At 55.5% G+C, this 17,556-nt stretch overlaps 1 protein-coding gene across 2 annotated transcripts in view; it reads left to right on the forward strand.

The window, feature by feature from the left end:
• LOC142045407 (ATP-sensitive inward rectifier potassium channel 12) overlaps positions 1 to 17,319 on the forward strand; it is a 36,343-nt gene extending 19,024 nt beyond the window's left edge. The window contains exons 1-2 of one of the 2 annotated variants that reach the window (XM_075058913.1): positions 9,326 to 9,516; positions 11,230 to 17,319. In XM_075058913.1, the coding sequence (XP_074915014.1) occupies positions 11,388 to 12,677 (1,290 nt within the window). In that variant the 5' untranslated portion in view covers positions 9,326 to 9,516; positions 11,230 to 11,387 and the 3' untranslated portion in view covers positions 12,678 to 17,319. Of the gene's footprint in view, positions 1 to 9,325; positions 9,517 to 11,229 lie in introns of those variants that run through there. The other variant, XM_075058912.1, reaches the window with a different exon arrangement.
• The last annotated feature ends 237 nt before the right edge of the window (positions 17,320 to 17,556 follow it).

Consider the following 17,556-nt stretch of genomic DNA (forward strand, 5'->3'; position numbering starts at 1 on the left):
TCACCATGGCAATGTCAGCCACGCTCCCGCTGCCATCTCCTTTGACATCCAGCGCGTGCCGGGATGGGCTGGAGGGGTGTGTGCACCCCTGGGGGGGATCAGCCACCCAGACCCCAGCCCAAAAAACTTGGGGTCCCCTACACAGGGTAGGGTGGGGGGGGGACGGACCCGGTCACGATGCCACCAGGGTGTCTCAGGGATGGGGGTCCCACGGGGCCACAGTGGTGGCACGGGCTGGTGCCTGGCCCTGGGGACCAGCTGCGGTGAGGGAGAGGAGGGTGAAGCTCTTTGGGGTGACACCAGCAGCGGTGTGTGTCCCCCCCCAGCCCTGGAACGGAGGGTTCGCCCCCCCCCTGCCCCAAGCCTATAATTACAGACGATGTCCGTGGAGGGCGAGGAGAGGTTACGTAACTTTGGCGTTTGGAAAATTCTTTCTGCTCCCTTATCAGCTTTATAAATACCTTGAACTTGGGCCAGGCCAGGCTGGGGGGAAGGCGATGACATGGGCTGCAGCCAGTCCCCACGGTCGGGCCCATCCAGCCGCCGTGCCTCAGTTTCCCCCTCCCTGTGGACAAAAGCAGCCCCGCTGCACCCTGCTGCCGCTCTAAGGGGAGGGCTCCTGGCTGTTGGTGTGAGCATCGGTGGGATCAGCAAGTGTTTTTCACCTCCAACAGAAAAGGAGGGTGATTTTTTTCCCTTGGGAAAGACTTGAAGGTGCTTTTCTGGGTGACGGCCATCGTTAAATGGCAAGTTCAAAGAACCAAGGTCCTGCCTGTGGCCACCGACTGCCTTGCCCCAATCCGGTGTCACATCCCCCAGGTTTGAATTTGCCGCATCCTTCTGGCAGGTCCATCACATCCTAAAAATCCCCGGGTCGGGGCCACGTGGTGCCTTAGCCACCGCATTTTCACAGCAGGTTGCTGGTGGTGGGTGCTCACCCCGTTGCCCCCTACTCCGCACAGCACCGTCACAGCCCTCCCGACCCCCCCCCCCCATCATCACGGCCAAGCCAGGGGACAGCGGGATGCTGGTGAGTCCCGAGCATCGCTGGCAGGAGATGTTGGGGGGGAGACCAGAGCAGGGCCCCCCCCAGCTCACGTGCGCTTGCATTTACGCCACTTGCAAAGTTATCTCCCCGCGGGGATGTTGGAGGGCGGCCGGGGCCGTGTCGATAGGAGCGTGCACGGCGCACGCAGCCAAGGGCGGCCGGGGCGGCGTTGTGTAACTCTCCGTGCGGCTCTTCACCGGGGGCATGTCACCATGTCCCACCCTCCCCAGTGCCACCAGACCTGGCTGCTGTCCCAGCCGCAGGGCACCTTTGCTCCGTGTCTCCCTGTTGCCACCACGGCCACGCCGGGATGCTGCGTGATGTCTGGTTTTACGCTTCCGAGGGATGCTGACGGGCAGGATCGGGACCCCAGGGGTTTGGTAGGTTGTTGTGGCTGGCAGCAGCGTGCCACCGCCTTTGCCCCCTGAAATCTTTCCTCGACAGCATTTTGGGGTTGCTAGCTGGAGAAACGGTGCCCTGCTCCTTGTCAACCCATGTGTGCACACACAGCAGTGCCCGGCTCGCCAATGCCTTGTTTATTGTAGGGTTGCCCAGGAACACACGTGGCGTTTGGTTTTTTAGGGCTGGCCCCAAAAAAAAGGGATTCCTGGCTTCTACTTTATTGCTTTTGTGAACCTGCAGCATGTGCCTGAGCGAGCCACCCATTAGTGGGTGTACCTGGGCTGTGCAAAGGAGCGGAGAAGGAACACAACTGGGTGTGCGCCAAACCTCGCCGGTTTAAAGATGACCTTTTAAACGCCCAAAGTCTCTGCTCACAGGGTCTGCAACCGCCGAGCCCCTTCACAAAGCGATGCACAACAGCACCTGAGGCTGGGGCACAGAAATAATGAGAAAGGAGTTATTTTAGGGACTTCCACGTCTGCCCAGTGGGTCCCTTCGTGGCCACCCCCATTTGAGCAGGGCTTCCCAAACGACGTGGGTGCCCTGACTGGTGGCGGTGGGGTGGCCCCAGGGCTTCATCCCCAGCTTGCGGGGTGCCAGCCCCGGTGGATGCCAACGTCGGGCAGAGATTTGACTTCTTGATGCCGGGGCTGGGCTAAGAGGGCAGCCGGGGCTGGTACCCGTGGGCAGGGAATGAGGGAGGATTAATTGAGCTGCTGATCCCTGGCAACGAGAGGGGACGGGGAGCAGTGAGCCCCCCCCGGCGTTACGCAATGCCTGTGCTAAATCTTCACCACAGCAGATAAAGACGGTCCCCAAAATACCCTGCCCTGCCTTTGCCGCCCTTGCAGCTACTTGGGTTTGGGGTCATGTCTGCAATCTGGGGGTGTCCAGCTCCACAGTGAGGTCAGGGCAGGGTGGAAAGGGCAGAAACGCAGGGCCAGAAACCCTGTATCCTTTGGGAAGGAGGTCTCCTCCGACCATGCTCAGCTCGAGGAATGAGAGCGTTAAAGGCAACCCTCGCAGGATTTAGAAGACACTGAAACTCTTGAACTGGTGTGGGCAGAGCCATGAGCTGGAGGAAAACTAGTAGCAGCAAAGCAGTGCAAAGGCCTATTTTGTCTTGAAGATGCCGGGCAGCATCACGTGTGTGCCGGGGGGGTTTATCACCCCCAACAGAAAAGAAGGGGGATTTTTCTTTCTCCCCTCGGAAAGGCTTAAGTATGAGTTTTGGGTCACAGCCACCATTGAATGGCAAGACCAAAGAACCAAGAACTTGCCTTGAACCACTGACTGCCTGGCCCCACTGTCCCATCTCCCAGGTTTGAATTTGTTGCATCCTTCCAGCTGGTCCTTCCCATCCCCAAAAATCTCCGAAATCCCCTTCGAGCTGCTTCTACTCCAGTCCCCTGAGACCACCAAGGCATCTTGGGCTTCTTATCACTCTTACTTGTCATAACCGCAATTTCACTCCCTACCCCTTAGAAATGCCACCGACGGTGGATGTCCCCCTCGCTAGCGGTGGCTCCCCACGGCTGCAGCCGAGGTGCCAGCTCCTGTACATGTAGGGAAGAAGAGAAACTGTAATCTGAGCTCGGGAGCAATTAGCCAGGACGGCGGGTGCTGCCCGGCAAAGTCCCTGCCGCCCTCTCACTCGTTCGTTCGGCCGCCGGCATCTCGCTGCGATCGTGGGGTGAGTAGAGCCAGGCGGGCATCTCTGCCCGAACGTGGCATGTTCTTCCTCCCCATCTCCTTCCTCCTGGGGTTAAAAGTCAAGTTTAGGGCTCTGCCGACACCTTACAGCAGCCGCGTCTAGGGTGGAAATGGCAACTTTACCCCGGCGCGGCCGAGGAGCCAGGAAAATTGCGCGGGATGGCGGGACACGGGTTGTGTTTTTCGCTGAGAGTTGAGCAATTGCTGATGGTTGGGTGGAGCAGGAGTAGCGGTGGGTTTAAAGCCCCCCAAAATTAGTGGAGGATGCTGATGAGCGGTTGATGGCTCAGCCTTGCTTACATCCCATCTCCCCTTGCTGGAAGGGACCTGAACCGCGGGGAGAACGACGCCGAGGCGCTCGGCGTCGTTCTCCCCGCGGTTCACGGCTCCATCGGCTCCGGCTGGCAGCCCCATCGCTCCCAACCTGCCGCACGTCGCGCCTTCAGGATAAACATTTCCCCGGGCGCGGGCTCTGCCCACACATGCGATTTCCCTCGAGCGGGAGACACGGCTCCTTGGGTGGTGGTGGGGGGTGGGTTTGCATTGGGTGAGAGCGGAGTTCCGTGGGAAAAACCCGCCTTGGGAGTAATGGGATTTGGGAAAGAGACCTTGATGGGAGCTGGGCAAGCGGGAGGCGCAGGATTAGTTCTGCCGTGGGCAAGCTGGGGCTGAAGAGGGTCCAGATCCATCACTTTCTGCCTCTAACCCTAAGGTATAGGCAGCAATTGCTCCATGAGAGGGCTTTTAAAATAATTCATGCCTGTGATACCCCAGGGATGGTGCTGAGCACTGCCCTGGTGCTACCTGAGGTGTGGGAGCCCCTCGGCTCATCTCCATCTGGTTGGTGATAAAATCCGCTTGAAGACATTTGCTCTTTCGGTTCCCTTTTCCCTTTCTTTCCACGGTGCTTTTTAGGAGCTGGGCAATCTCCCTGGACTGGGACAGGGTTGCTGCCTTCCCCTCGAGCCTCTTGGCACGTGCCGGATGGGAATCTGCCATTCCCAATGGGAACCTGCATCCCTGAAGGCCCAGGCAATGGCACAACTGGGATGCAGGGCAGGCAGGAGGGTGGCCGACTGATTTCGGCTCTGCCATCATCTGCCCGCAGCCCCATCGCTGGCGTTTGTCTCCGGGATGGTTTGGGGCTGGGGCTGGAGCCTGGTACGTATCCAGATTTGGGAGCATGCAGGAGGGACCGGGACCATGTGGTGGAGGAGAACGCATGGGGAGGACGCAGGGACGCCCCAAGGTCACCCACCCGAAAACACCCTCTGACCCACGTGGTCCAGGATGGGGCTTTTCGGGAGGGAGACATCCACCGTAGCCCAGGCGGGGAAGAGGACTTGCTTGGGGACTTGCACATCCCATCAGCACCCCTGGCACAGCCAAGCCAGGTGATATTTCAATTCAAAGCCCCAGACACCTCCCGGCCACGAGTCCCACCTGGGGGGGTTCATCTTCACCCTCCAGACACCCCATTAACCCCGTAGCCACCTCCTTCCCTCCACCCAGCACCAGACATCTCCATCACCCTTCCACCAGTCCCACCAGCTCCCGAAGGCTCCCGGGACACCCCCACTCACCGTGGCAGGACGTGGGGAGAGGGGATCGGGCATCGCCGCCGCAGAACCTTAATTCCCGCGGCCGCGGGGCTGCCGGGAGCAGATCTCTGACGTCCTGCGGGACAAATCCTGTTGGGTGCGGAGTCCGGGGCAGCAGCAGGCTGGGAAACTTCCCCTCCCCCTCGTTAAATCCCTTCCCCAGCGCAGGACAGTAGGTTACGGGACTCGACCAGAGGTTGGATTTAAGGAGATTACAATTTCTCCCCCAGGATAATCTAGAAATTCAATTAAAACTCTCTGTCTCTCGCCCGGGCTGCAGCAGGGCCACGGGGCACCCTGCGCCCCGCAGCCATGGCCGGGGAGTGCTGGGGAGACCCCCCCGGGCGCACACCAGGTAAGGGCTGACCCCCTCCTCCCGGGGTCCGGCTGGAGACCCCCCTGCCTGGGGGGGGGGTGGCTGGGGCTCTGCCCCTTCCCAGGGCAATTTGCTGGGGTATTAACACCCATCCCCTAAGCTGGGGCAGCCGGGGGGGGGGCTGTGGGGAAGGGGCTGGGGGTACTCTGGAGATTTGGGTAAGGGTGTCGCAGGGACAGGGCAGTTTGGCTGCATCCCCTGGGGTTTTGGGGCATCTTTCGGCACCCTGACAAGGCCTTCACCCCCCCTTTTGCCCTCATCCTCCCCCCCCCCCAGCCATGTCCCGCTGTCTGGCCGTATGGATGTGAACGGCCAGACCAACAGCCGGTGGGCTGGGATTTCAGGACCTGGCTGCCAGTTGGGGAGACTGTGGGTGCTGCGATGTTTCCTGACCCCTCTGACGCTTTGCTGGGGGGGGGGGGGGAACATCACCCAGGAGCGGCGGGGAGGGGGGGGGCAGACGTACAGCCCTGGGTCCTGACACCGCAGGGTGCGGGAGCTGGAGCAGGACTGGGTGCTGGGACTGGAACTGACAGGAGGCAGCCAGACTGGGATGCTCGGTGTCCCCCCCCCATCATGCCATGGATTTGGGGACCAACCGTGTGCTCAGTGCAGCCTCCAAAGGGATCTCTCCCAGGATCTCCGCTCATCCAGGGCCCATTTAGGAAGAATTTTAGGGTGCTTAAGCACAAGCCCATCGCCCCGCAGGGGCCACGTGGCCCCAGCGGTGCCGAGGGCTGCACGTGGCCCCTTCCCTCCTCCCGTGCCCGCGGTGGCATCCGCACGTGGCTTGGGGGGGACACGGGGGTGAGCCAGCAGCTCTCCGGGCACTCCGTCACCTCCAGTCTCCCAGCCAAGGACCTTTCTTGTCCCCCGTGCCTCAGTTTCCCCTCCCTGCGTGCACCGTCAAGGCTCGCAGACAGCGATGTCTCGGCTGCTCGCTAGTGCTGTGGGGGTGCGTGGGGGGGTCCAAGGGAGGGGTCTATGCCCGTGGCTGTTTTCTACCCATGTCCCTGCCCAAATGAAGCGGTTTTTTCTCATTAGGAATGCACTGTGGTGGAGCCTCTCTCCCGTCCCCCCGGCAGGGGGTCTTTTATCCTCTGGATTCACCAGGGCCTGGCCTGCCCCGTGTCAAACCTTAATTTATTGGAAGTGCCCAAAGATGGGGTCTCGGAGGAGGGAGTTATTCAGGCAGCAGTGCTGCCCCAGCACGAGGGGGGACGTGCTTGGCTGGGGGCTGGCCTCAACTGGGAGACCCCCCAGCTCCGCTGCCCGCCCCCCCCCCCCCCCAATTTTGTGGGTGCTCAGTGCCGGGTCTTTTCGTCGGGAAGGGGTGAGCAGGAGCGGTTTGGGCACCCTTGGCTGTGCCGGCACAGCCGCAGCCCCGTGCTGGGAGCAGAGCTCCCTCCTCGCCGCTGACATTGCTGTCCCGCTGCTGGGGCATGAAGGGCATCGCTGCGGGAGATAGCAGCGTTATCTCCCGGTGCAGGGCAGGCAGCAGCGCCGAGCGTGACCTCCTCGCACCGTCCCCTCCTGGATGGTCACCTCTCCTACCCCTACGGCTGGGGGATCTGCATCCCCCCAGCTCAACTCCTCCAAGTCCCCACTCGGGTCAATCCCACCTGAACGCAGCCCGGTTCCCTGTACGCCTCCGTGAGCCGGGAGAAAATCCCTGCTGGGAGGATGCAGGGGGGGAACGGCAGCCCTGATGGCTCCAAAATGTGTCCCCTCCAGAGGTACAGGGAAAGGTGTAATGATAAATGGCATCGACATATTCAGCTGGCTCTAACTAATGACCTCCCCAGCACTCGACACATTTTCCTGGCACGCTGGCTGTTCAGAATATTGTTGTAACATTTAACTCCCTTTTAAAAAAAAAAATTATTAGCCGTGCAGTTGGCAGATTGCTGGAGACACTTGGATTCTCTGCGGGAAACCGCTCCGCGGTGGGAGTTCGGTTGCTGCAGTTTAGTGGCAGGAGTCATTGCCTCTAATGTCAGCTCATTAGCTGGGGTAGTCCATGGCATCGCTGTGTTCAGAGCCCACGGGGAGCTGTGGGCCGTTCCTTCCCGCTATTAATATTATGGGCCTGTTTTGTTTCCTGCGTGTTAACGCTATTAGCGCTGCACAAGACGCGTGGCATGAGCGGCAGGGGATGGTCCCGCTCCCGCCTGACACCCAGCACGGGTTTGTCTCCACCGAAGCTGGGGCTGGCGATGGGATTAAGGGGCAGCGATTATTAGGGGAATTCTTGAGTTTGTTCCCAGGGGGTAAAATTGTGATGGTCAGGGGTGCGAAACTCCTGGGAAAGAGGCAGGGAGGGGTATGGAACCTCCTGTAACACCTCCTATCAGTACCGTGGGGTGGTTTTGGCTGTGGGGAGATGTCAGGGTGATGCTGGAGAATGGCACTCGTGGCCCAAGAGAACGCAGGGTGACCATGAGGCCACGGTCCCCAGCCGGTGCCCACGGCTGAGCCCGTCCAGCCGCGAGTTTCCACGGGTTCGCACGAGCCCTCTCCCAGCCTGAGCCTCCCGCGGCGGCAGCGTGGGGCTCCAGCCTTCAAATTAAAACCAAACCAGAAATTCAGCTTTCAGCAAACTCGAGAAAGTGTATTTCCAAACAAAACTGTGCTAAATAAAGTACGAGCCGCAGGCGGCCGCCTGCTCCGACAGATCCACTTTGCTCGCCTTTATTTAGCTGCCGTCTCCCCATGCTGCCGTTGTCGGCCTGGGGCTGGGGGGGGTTGTGTCCCCCCCCAAGAGCTTTGGTGTTTTGGGGAGGACTCAGTCCCACGGCTTCGGTGAATGTGGGGTCCCACGTGGGACATGGGCTGTGTCACGAGAGCTGCCCCGTCTCCGAAAAGCGTCAGCCCCTCAGGTCTGTCCTGGCATCCCCCCACAGCAGAGGGCTCCCTGACGTCTGGGGTGCTCAGACAGGGTGAAACCCTGCGTGACATGGGAGGAGGGGGAGGAAAGAGAAAGGAGGGAGAGAGGGACAGCGACAGAGAGGGAGGCAGGCGGGAAGGAAGGAAGGAAGGAGAGAAAGAAAAATAAGGGAGAGAGAAAGAGAGGAAGAGAGGAAGAGCAGAAGAAAGAGAGGAAAAGAAAAAGAAAAAAGAGAAAAAAGAAAAAGAAAAGAAAAAAGAGAAAAAAGAAAAAGAAGAAGAAAAAGAAAAAAAAAGAAAAAGAAAAAGAAAAAGAAAAAGAAAAAGAAAAAGAAAAATGAAAAGGAAAAGAAAAAGAAAAACGAAAAGGAAAAGAAAAAGAAAAAGGAAAAGAAAAAGGAAAAGAAAAAGAAAAAGAAAAATAAAAAGAAAAAGGAAAAGGAAAAGAAAAAGAAAAAGGAAAAGGAAAAGAAAAAGGAAAAGAAAAAGGAAAAGAAAAAGAAAAAGAAAAAGAAAAAGAAGAAAAAGGAAAAGAAAAGTAAAAGAAAAGGAAAAGGAAAAGGAAGAAAAGAATGAAGAAAGGAAGAGAAAAACAAAGACCTTTGGAAAGAGAGGAAGAGAAATAAGAAAGAGAAAAGAAATGAAGAAGGAAGGAAGAAAGAGAAAAGAAAAAGAAAGAAGGAGAAAAGAAAAGAAAAGAAAAGAAAAGAAAAGAAAAAAGAAAAGAAAAGAAAAGAAAAGAAAAGAAAAGAAAAGAAAAGAAAAGAAAAGAAAAGAAAAGAAAAGAAAAGAAAAGAAAAGAAAAGAAAGAAAGATGAAGAGCAGAAAGGAAAGGAAGAGAGAAAGGAAGAAACAGAGAAAGCAAGAAAGGAGGGAAGGGGGAAAGGGGGGAAGGCAGAGGGAGGGGAGCGGTGATGGTGACTGGGGAGCCCGAGGGTCCCCAGGAGCGTCACCCCCGGGTGAGAGCAGCGCTGCTGCCTCCAGCGTCACCCAGGCACGTCTCCCCTCCCAGCACAGTTAATCCAGACCCCAGCTAATCCTCTCGCAGGTCACTGGGAGCTCATTGCATTTTGTTCACTTCTCAAATGCATCTAGAATTAATTAAAAAAACCCCCAAACCCTAACAGTACATTCATCCTGTGGCAAAAGCATTGGGCATATTCCCTTGGGGTGAGCCAGAGCGGTGGTGGAGAAGCAGCCTTTTCTGGCTCCAAATGCTCAACTCTCATTAAAAAAGAGGAGAGAGATTAATGAATGCAGCCAGTGTGGTCAGGAGGAAGACTCTGGACCCATGACCAGGCTGGAGTTCGGCAGCGTGAGCCTGCAGCCAGCCCGACACGTCAGCTCTGCAAAGCCACTTTGGTCCCATTTGACTTGCAGTGACTATGAAGTTGTAAATATTCACCATTAATATTAACTGTTCTTGCCTATTTTACTCTTCCCCGTGGCTGTAAGGAGGGAGAGGATCTCGTGCCGACTGCCGCAGCCGGGTGCGAGCAATCACTTGGTCTGCTGTCATACCCAACAAATAACTGCGGCGCTTGAAAAAGCAGCTTTGGGGTTAAAAAACAGTTGTGCTGGGATTGCAGCAGGTGGAAATACGTTGTTTGGCATATAAGATGGTGGCATGCGTGGGTCTGTGTCCAGCACCTGGGAGGTTTGGGCAGGTTGTTAGTGCTCCTGCTTGTGGTGCTGGGCTTCTGCAGGGATTCTCAAGTCCCAGGCTAGATTTGGGGAGAATTTCAGTAAAAGGCAAGCCAGGGTATCGTTGCTGGCCAGGCTGACGCAGTCCCAGGCAGGCTGTCCCTGGCAATCCTTCCCGGCGCTGGGCTGGCCCTGGCCACTGTGTAATGGAAAGGGTGTGCTTGTCCCAGCGTGTCCCTGGGCACTCGAGCTGATTGCAGGAATCGACCGCATCGATCCCGCCGGCGGATCCGACACAGCACGTACAGCCCGGCGGGTTCGCCTGTGCCTCTAGGCATGAGCCGGGCACCTCTGCACTGGGGGGACAGGGTGTCGTGGGGGGGCTTTGCACCCACTCCCCCACCACGTTGCTGCCCCGTGCGTGTCCCACCGCCAGCAAAGTGGTTTCATCCCCGGTGACACATCTCGTGTCGCTAAATAATAGGATGAGCTGGGGCAGGGAGTGGTTTGAGGAGCACTCCTGCGGTGCCACCACTTTGGGGTGCTTGGGATGTGCCATGTGGCTTCTCCAGAACCCTGTCCACTGCCTGATGCGGCCCCACGTGCCATCGCAGAGGGGTTGGGGGGGGCCGGCAGCCTGGCAGGGTGCCGATGGGTTCCCCCACCATGGGCTCACCTGCACCAGGGAGCCCACCCGGCTTGGGCCACCTCTCCCACGTCCATACCACCTATCTCCCAGGCAAAGCTGAGCGTAGGTCCCTGGCCTTGCAGCTGAACCCTCCAGAAGGGATCAAAACAGCTCCCTGTTCCCCAGCGGCAGTTGTCCCTTTATAAGACTTGGCCAGCAAAACCCATCTGTGACCGTAGATGGCTCCATGTCCCAATGGATGCGTTGGGAAAGTTGCTCCTCAGGACATCTGCCCCAAGCAAGTGCCTTCCCTGGGCCTTCTCCAACCGGCTGCACGTTGGCCATGTTCTCTCCCATCCCCGGGCTAGGGGACGGAGGTTAAATCCACATTTTCCTGTGGTTTCCCTCGACCCCAGAAGAGCTGGTGCTCAGGAGGTCGAGCGAGTGCTGCTGCGATGTGCTGGGCAGCAGTCCATCTGGCACGGGCAATGTGAACTGATGGAGCCGCTTTCAGGCGTACCTTTATTAATATCTCTGCGCTAAGGAGAGCGGCTTGGCCTCTCCGCTTTCCTCTCCAGCAGCCTGACCCTGCTCTGACAGCAGAGCTCATGAGAAAAGCAAAGGGGGGGAGACTCCAGTGCTACCCGAGGTTTTTCATCCGCTGGTGTCGTTGAGGGTCCCACAAATGCCGCGTCTCCCCAGCAAGGTTTGCTCACTTGTTTTGTAGTATGAAGGAACAAACTCTAAGACCTTCCTCCTTCTTCATGTGTGGTTTTTGGGAACAGCCTAGCCATAGGAGGGATAGTAAGGGAAGTTGCGGTGGTCCTCGCTCAACATGCAGCCACCCTCGTCATCAGATCCATGGCCAAACACCCCCTTGGGTCCTTTTGCCGTGAGAGGTAACGGCTGTGTCTTTGTTTTCTCATTGCAGAGCCTCTCACGGGATCCACGTGGTGACGTGGCAACCAAGACGTGGAAGCTTGGGACTTCTCTTCCACCGCAACAGAATTTGGGGGGTGGGCAGGGGTGGGCCAGGGGGACGTCAGGAGTCGCAAGACCCTTCACCTTCACTGTGGGCTTGGCTCAGGGATGACTGCAGGCAGAGTCAACCCTTACAGCATCGTGTCCTCCGAGGAAGACGGGCTGAGGTTGACCACCATGCCAGGTATCAACGGCTTTGGCAACGGGAAAATCCACACCAGGAGGAAATGCAGGAACAGGTTTGTAAAGAAGAACGGTCAGTGCAACGTGGAGTTCACCAACATGGATGACAAGCCGCAGAGGTACATTGCAGACATGTTCACCACGTGCGTTGACATCCGCTGGAGGTATATGCTCTTGCTCTTTTCCCTGGCATTTCTGGTGTCCTGGTTATTGTTTGGGCTGATTTTCTGGCTAATTGCACTCATTCACGGAGATCTAGAAAACCCGGGTGGAGACGATACCTTCAAGCCTTGCGTTCTGCAGGTCAATGGCTTTGTGGCTGCTTTTCTTTTCTCCATTGAGACCCAAACGACTATTGGTTACGGCTTCCGCTGCGTGACGGAGGAGTGCCCGCTCGCGGTCTTCATGGTGGTGGTTCAGTCCATCGTGGGGTGTATAATTGACTCTTTCATGATTGGTGCAATAATGGCAAAGATGGCCAGGCCCAAAAAACGGGCCCAGACTTTACTTTTCAGCCATAACGCAGTAGTGGCAATGCGAGATGGAAAACTCTGCCTGATGTGGAGAGTTGGGAACCTCCGGAAAAGCCACATAGTAGAAGCCCACGTACGAGCTCAGCTAATTAAGCCCAGGATCACAGAAGAAGGGGAGTACATACCTCTCGACCAAATAGACATCGATGTGGGGTTTGATAAAGGCTTGGACCGTATCTTCTTGGTGTCCCCCATCACCATTCTTCACGAGATCAACGAAGACAGCCCCTTGTTCGGGATCAGCCGCCAGGACTTGGAGACAGACGACTTTGAGATCGTGGTCATCCTGGAAGGCATGGTAGAAGCCACTGCTATGACAACGCAGGCTCGGAGCTCCTACCTGGCCAGCGAGATCCTCTGGGGCCACCGCTTCGAGCCCGTCTTGTTCGAGGAGAAAAACCAGTACAAAGTAGACTATTCCCACTTCCACAAAACCTACGAGGTCCCGTCCACCCCCCGCTGCAGCGCCAAGGACTTGGTGGAGAACAAATTCCTGCTGCCCAGTACCAACTCCTTCTGCTACGAGAACGAGCTGGCCTTTATGAGCCGCGATGAGGAAGAGGAAGATGATGACAGCCGGGGTTTGGAGGACCTGAGCCAGGACAACAGGCACGAGTTCGATAGGCTTCAAGCCACAATAGCGTTGGATCAGCGGTCGTACAGGAGGGAGTCGGAAATATGACTCTTGGTCCTTCCACTGACTTTTCCGAGGGTATTTTTTTTCCTCCTCTAATCTCTTCCCCTACAACCCGCTCAAATTATGCAGAACAATGCAAGTGCCATAGGAATGCTTGAGAAATTAGTATCGTTCATAGTTTTCAGTTTCATCGCAATAACCACTGAGCGGTCTGCAGGAGGGGACGGTGGCAGGCCACGGCGCGCCTTCCGCGCCCGGCACCTGTGGTGGGGCCACCGGCTCTTGGGGGACGGATGGACGGATGGACGGACGGATGGAGAGAGGAGGGTCCGTGGGGTGTGGGCAGGTGCTCGCCCCGTGCGGCCCTGCAGGGCTTTGCTCTCCCCGCGGGGAAAACGCCAGCGTTTTCTTGGAGCCGAGCACTGCGAGATCCAAAAAGAGGAAATATCAGGAAACAAATCTTTCTCTCTCTCTCTTTCTTTTTTTTTTTTTCCTTTTTTTTTTAACTGAGCAGCAACAACAAAAAAAAATTGCTCCTTCCGGCAGGTGGTCTGGGTCAGTTGCACAAGAACAACACTTGAAATAACATGCAACATTAACGTACTTCTTTTTAATTTGGGAAAAAGCGGGGGGGGAGGGAGGCGAGAGGGTTTTTAATTTTTTCACCGTACCGTTTGGGAGACTGTTTACCAAAATAATAATAATAATAATAATAACAATAATAACAATAATAATAATAATAATAATAATATTAAATCTGAAAGAAGTGATTCAGTATTTTTTAAAAGTGAACAAGGGAATGAATAAGCCACCGGGGTCCTTTGAGGGGGTGACTTGCTGGGCAGATACAAGAGCTAGAAGACAAGACTGCATCCAGTTTTGGGGTGGTTTTTTTTTCCACTGGCATGGCTTCATAGGCAGAAAACAGACGTAAGTGGCTGGAGGTCTGTGGCAGTGAAACCAAGTAGCGTAATTACTGGCAAAGTAGCTAATAAGGAAAAGCCAGATTGTGATAGAAAGAAACATTGTAAACACAGTAATTAGCCAATTTCTGGAAATGATCTTCAGGGTAGAAATGGGGTCTGGAGCATCAGCTGCTGAAGTGCTGGGTCTCCCCCAACATCTCCGATGGGGAATTCATAAGTTTCGCCATAACTGGGACAAAATAGTGAAAAGCACAAAAAGGAGAGTGGAAAGCTCTCAAATTTGGGTATTTTCCCACTTTTCCAACCAATTTGGTATTTTCTCCCTTTGAAAAATCATTTCAAATGTGGAAATCAATGTGAAAGTCATCTCGTTGGGTTGCACTTCTTCTAGCACAGGAGCCGTCTCTGTGCCAAGCTGGGATTTATGAATTCCCCGTTCACCGGAGAGTCCTGCTTCAGAGGCAGATGCTTTTCTGAAAACAACAGATGCCAGTCGAGAAAACCACCCCGTCTTGTGCTTCAACCCGTCCCCACGTCCCGGCCTCAAGGTGTATTGTGCCTTAGAGATGCAAACTCATCCCATGCCCCAGCCCTCCTCCACGGCACCCCGCTTGCATCCCCCCCACCGGCGCGACATCCCCTTTGCTCTGCCCCCACGAAAGCGCCCGCATCCCACCGTCTGCTGCGTTTTGGGCTGCCCTGGACAGCACGCTGGTTTAGCTTTTGCTACGGCATGAAGCAAACCACCCCGTGCGTGGGAAGCCTTTGCTCCTGCCCTGCTCCCTGCCTTTGCACAGAGGGAAGGAGCCGGGAAGACACGGCTTGCGGGTCCCTTCATCCCGGCCGTGCTGCTCATTGGTGCTCTGGGAACCAAAATTTGGCTCCCTGTTCCCCGTGGCCGTGGGAAAGGCTTCGGTACCCACAGGCATCCCGCACCCAACCCTGAGAGCGGAGCCCCGGCAGCACCTGGCCTTGGGGAGAAGGGGTCGAAAGCGGGATCCCCGGCACTGTTTCGGCCGTGATGGGCTCCCGGTGCTTTTCTCCCCCCTCCCCGCCCACATCAGGGAAGCCGTGTCCCGGGATTACGACTTGCATGTCCAAACATCAGTGGCAGAGGCAGAATTTGTCCTGTGTCCCCATCTCCTTCTTGCAAAGGGCTCTGGGGAGCAGCTGCCCCTGTGCCCCCCCCTGCTGCCCTGTGCCTCCGAGCATCACGTCTCACCGGCCAGCCACGGGATGGGGACCGGGACTTCATCCCCGCAGAGTTTCTTCCCACCTTGTTCCCACCAGCATCCATCACCGCCACGCCATGCTTCCCACCAAGGGGCTGCTCTATTTTTGGCTTCTCCTAAAAACCAGCCACTGGGAGAAAAGAGCCCTGGGGGGCAGCGCCGGGAGGGGGCCAGCCGTTTTGGCACCGAGTGCCCCAAACGGGCTGGCCCCAAAAGCAGGGACACGTAGGGATGTGACATTGAGCTCCGGCCACGACATTTGTGTTTCTAAGGCGGTGAACACGGATGCCATCCCATCGCCAGTCCCTTTGCTCCCGGGGGGGGATGGTTTTGCCACTCGCTTTTCGCCCCATAGCATCTGGGGGGGGGGGTGGGAAGGATGGAGGGGGGGTAGAGAGATTTTGTGCGCGCACTACTTATTTATTTTTTTAAAAAAATGCTTTTAAGTCGTTTAGGTTCTTTTGAATAAATAATAATTATAAAAAAAAAGGTGCACATCTTGCTGCTGTAGGGTTCTCAGAGGGTTAATTTCTTTATAAATATATATATATATCACAGTAAATATTTGTATAAAAATGAAAGAGAAATAGAGATGTCTTTAAGTAAATTATTGCTTTTAAAGAAACTTCTATGATTGTACAGTGTTACCTGGGAGAATAGAATAATATATATAGATGTATTTTTAAACTGCTGTGTAGGAGGATGTGAACTGGGCTGGGGAGCGCCCGCGGCCGGCACAGCGAGGGGGGGGTTCGGACCCTCCCCGGCCCCCGTTCACGCACCCCCTTCCCCAAACCCCGCTAGTGAGGATCTAGCTCTGGCGAGTTGTCTCATATATACATCATATAGTCCTCGTCCTGGCCATGGACCACGCCGGTACATAGCGTATAAATATTATTTTTGCCTACGTGTGAGTGCTCTGAGCTACTGGTCTTTTTTCCTACCATCAGGGAGCATTGGGAAGGCTGCCCAGGAGTAGTTTGAATCACATGAATTATCAAAGAAAAGGGGGAAAAAAAGAAAAAAAAAAGGTGAAAAAAGCCAAAAAGTGGTGTTTGTTTGGCACTCAGGTTCCCCAGAGAGGCTGGAAAGGCACAGGGATGCTCTCGGGATGCAAGTTTTGGTGTCGATCACAGCAGGGATGGAGCGAGATCCCGTCGGGAAGGGGCTCAGAGTTGTGCGAGGGGACACATTCCCCCCCAAAACAGCTGCCGGCCATTTCCTCCGAGCTGAAACCGCTCCATCCATGGAGTTAACTCCGGCATTACACTTGATCTTTGGAGGATGGCAAGAGTCCGAGAAAGGAAAGAGCCGCTAATCTTCTTGGCCAGCATCCCGTAGGGATTGCCCTCGGCCGGGACTCAGGGCAGCCTCCGGCAGCAGCAGCCACCCTGGCTGGGGACCGGGGGCCGGACCCGCTGCTGCTCCCACTCGGCTTCACCCCAAAAAAGATTCACGGGTGAGAGCAGAAAGCGGCCGCAGCCCTACAACCCAAACCCACCGGCCGGGAAGAGCATCCTGCGGCCCCGACAGACGCGCGGTGGCCCCGCTCGGCCGGGCGGTGGATTCCCCGGGCTGGGAGCCGTCGGGACGAGCCTTAGCTTCTCATAACCGAATTTAGTGCACTTAGTCTTTTAGGGCTGGGACAATCACTTAGCGCTTAACCTTTTGCGATTCGGTGCCTGCTTGACCTTCAAACCTTTTGTAGGAGATGAATTCAGAGCCACCTTTTCTATCTTTAATAAGGCAGAACAAATACGTTTATTTTTAAACCCTCCTGCTCTTTCCTTTCCTCTCGTGCTGACAACCAAAAGAGTCCCCTGTGTGCGTGTGTGTCCCCCCCTCATTTCTTGCACACCGAAACGAGTGTGTGGCTGCCGGGTCTGGCGCTCCGGCTGGATCCTGCTCTCCCACCGCCCCCAATTCAGGAATGCTGCCATGGGGGGGTTGGCGCAGGGCAGGATCCGGCCGCGTTATGAGCAGGGAGGGGACGTGGGACGGTGCCCGACCCGATGCCACTCATCACCTCGCTGAGCCCCGGTGCCCGCCAGCTGTGCACATCTGTCCTGCTGCCCCCTCCCGGGGGCATCATCTTTCACCCATTCCCCCCCAAAAAACCACACCCCGGTGCTCCCCCAGTCTTGGCCCCATGTGGTTTGGGGACCGAGACCCAGCACCAGCTCACATGGGCAGGCTGGCAACTGGGAGCACTGGTTTCCCAGGGGTAAAACGCCAAGTCCGTTCGCTGGGGCGATGGTGACGTGCAGTGATAGAGAAGCTGATGGATGCAATGAAAGTATCTGTACCTTTTCCACCTCCGGTGTTTCTCTGTCTCATTGCACATATATTTGAGATATATGTGACAATGTATATATATATTTGTAAAATGTATTTCAGATGACAAAACTGGCCAATTTTATGTTATTTTAAATATATTATATATATTATATATAAGAGTCTCCAAAAGATATAAATAGACTAGAGAAAATAATATAAATATGTAATAAATGTATTTTGATCTATTTAAAATATCTCGCGTCATGCTGTATATTTTAAAGATCATAGGGAAGTGTCTGCCTGTAGCAAAATTCAAACATGGTTTCGAGTCTGTCAGTTGTCACACATATAATATATATGTGCAGCAAACTTTGAGCAAGACTGGGGGAGCCAGCAGGACAAACACAGGGGGTTTTTTAGGAGCTTTTTAGCAAATGTCCATCCTGCTGCCTCTAGGTAGGAGCAGAAACCCCACATCTGAGTTTTTCT

This window comes from Buteo buteo, chromosome 27 (assembly GCF_964188355.1).
Source record: "Buteo buteo chromosome 27, bButBut1.hap1.1, whole genome shotgun sequence".
Classification (NCBI taxonomy): domain Eukaryota; kingdom Metazoa; phylum Chordata; class Aves; order Accipitriformes; family Accipitridae; genus Buteo; species Buteo buteo.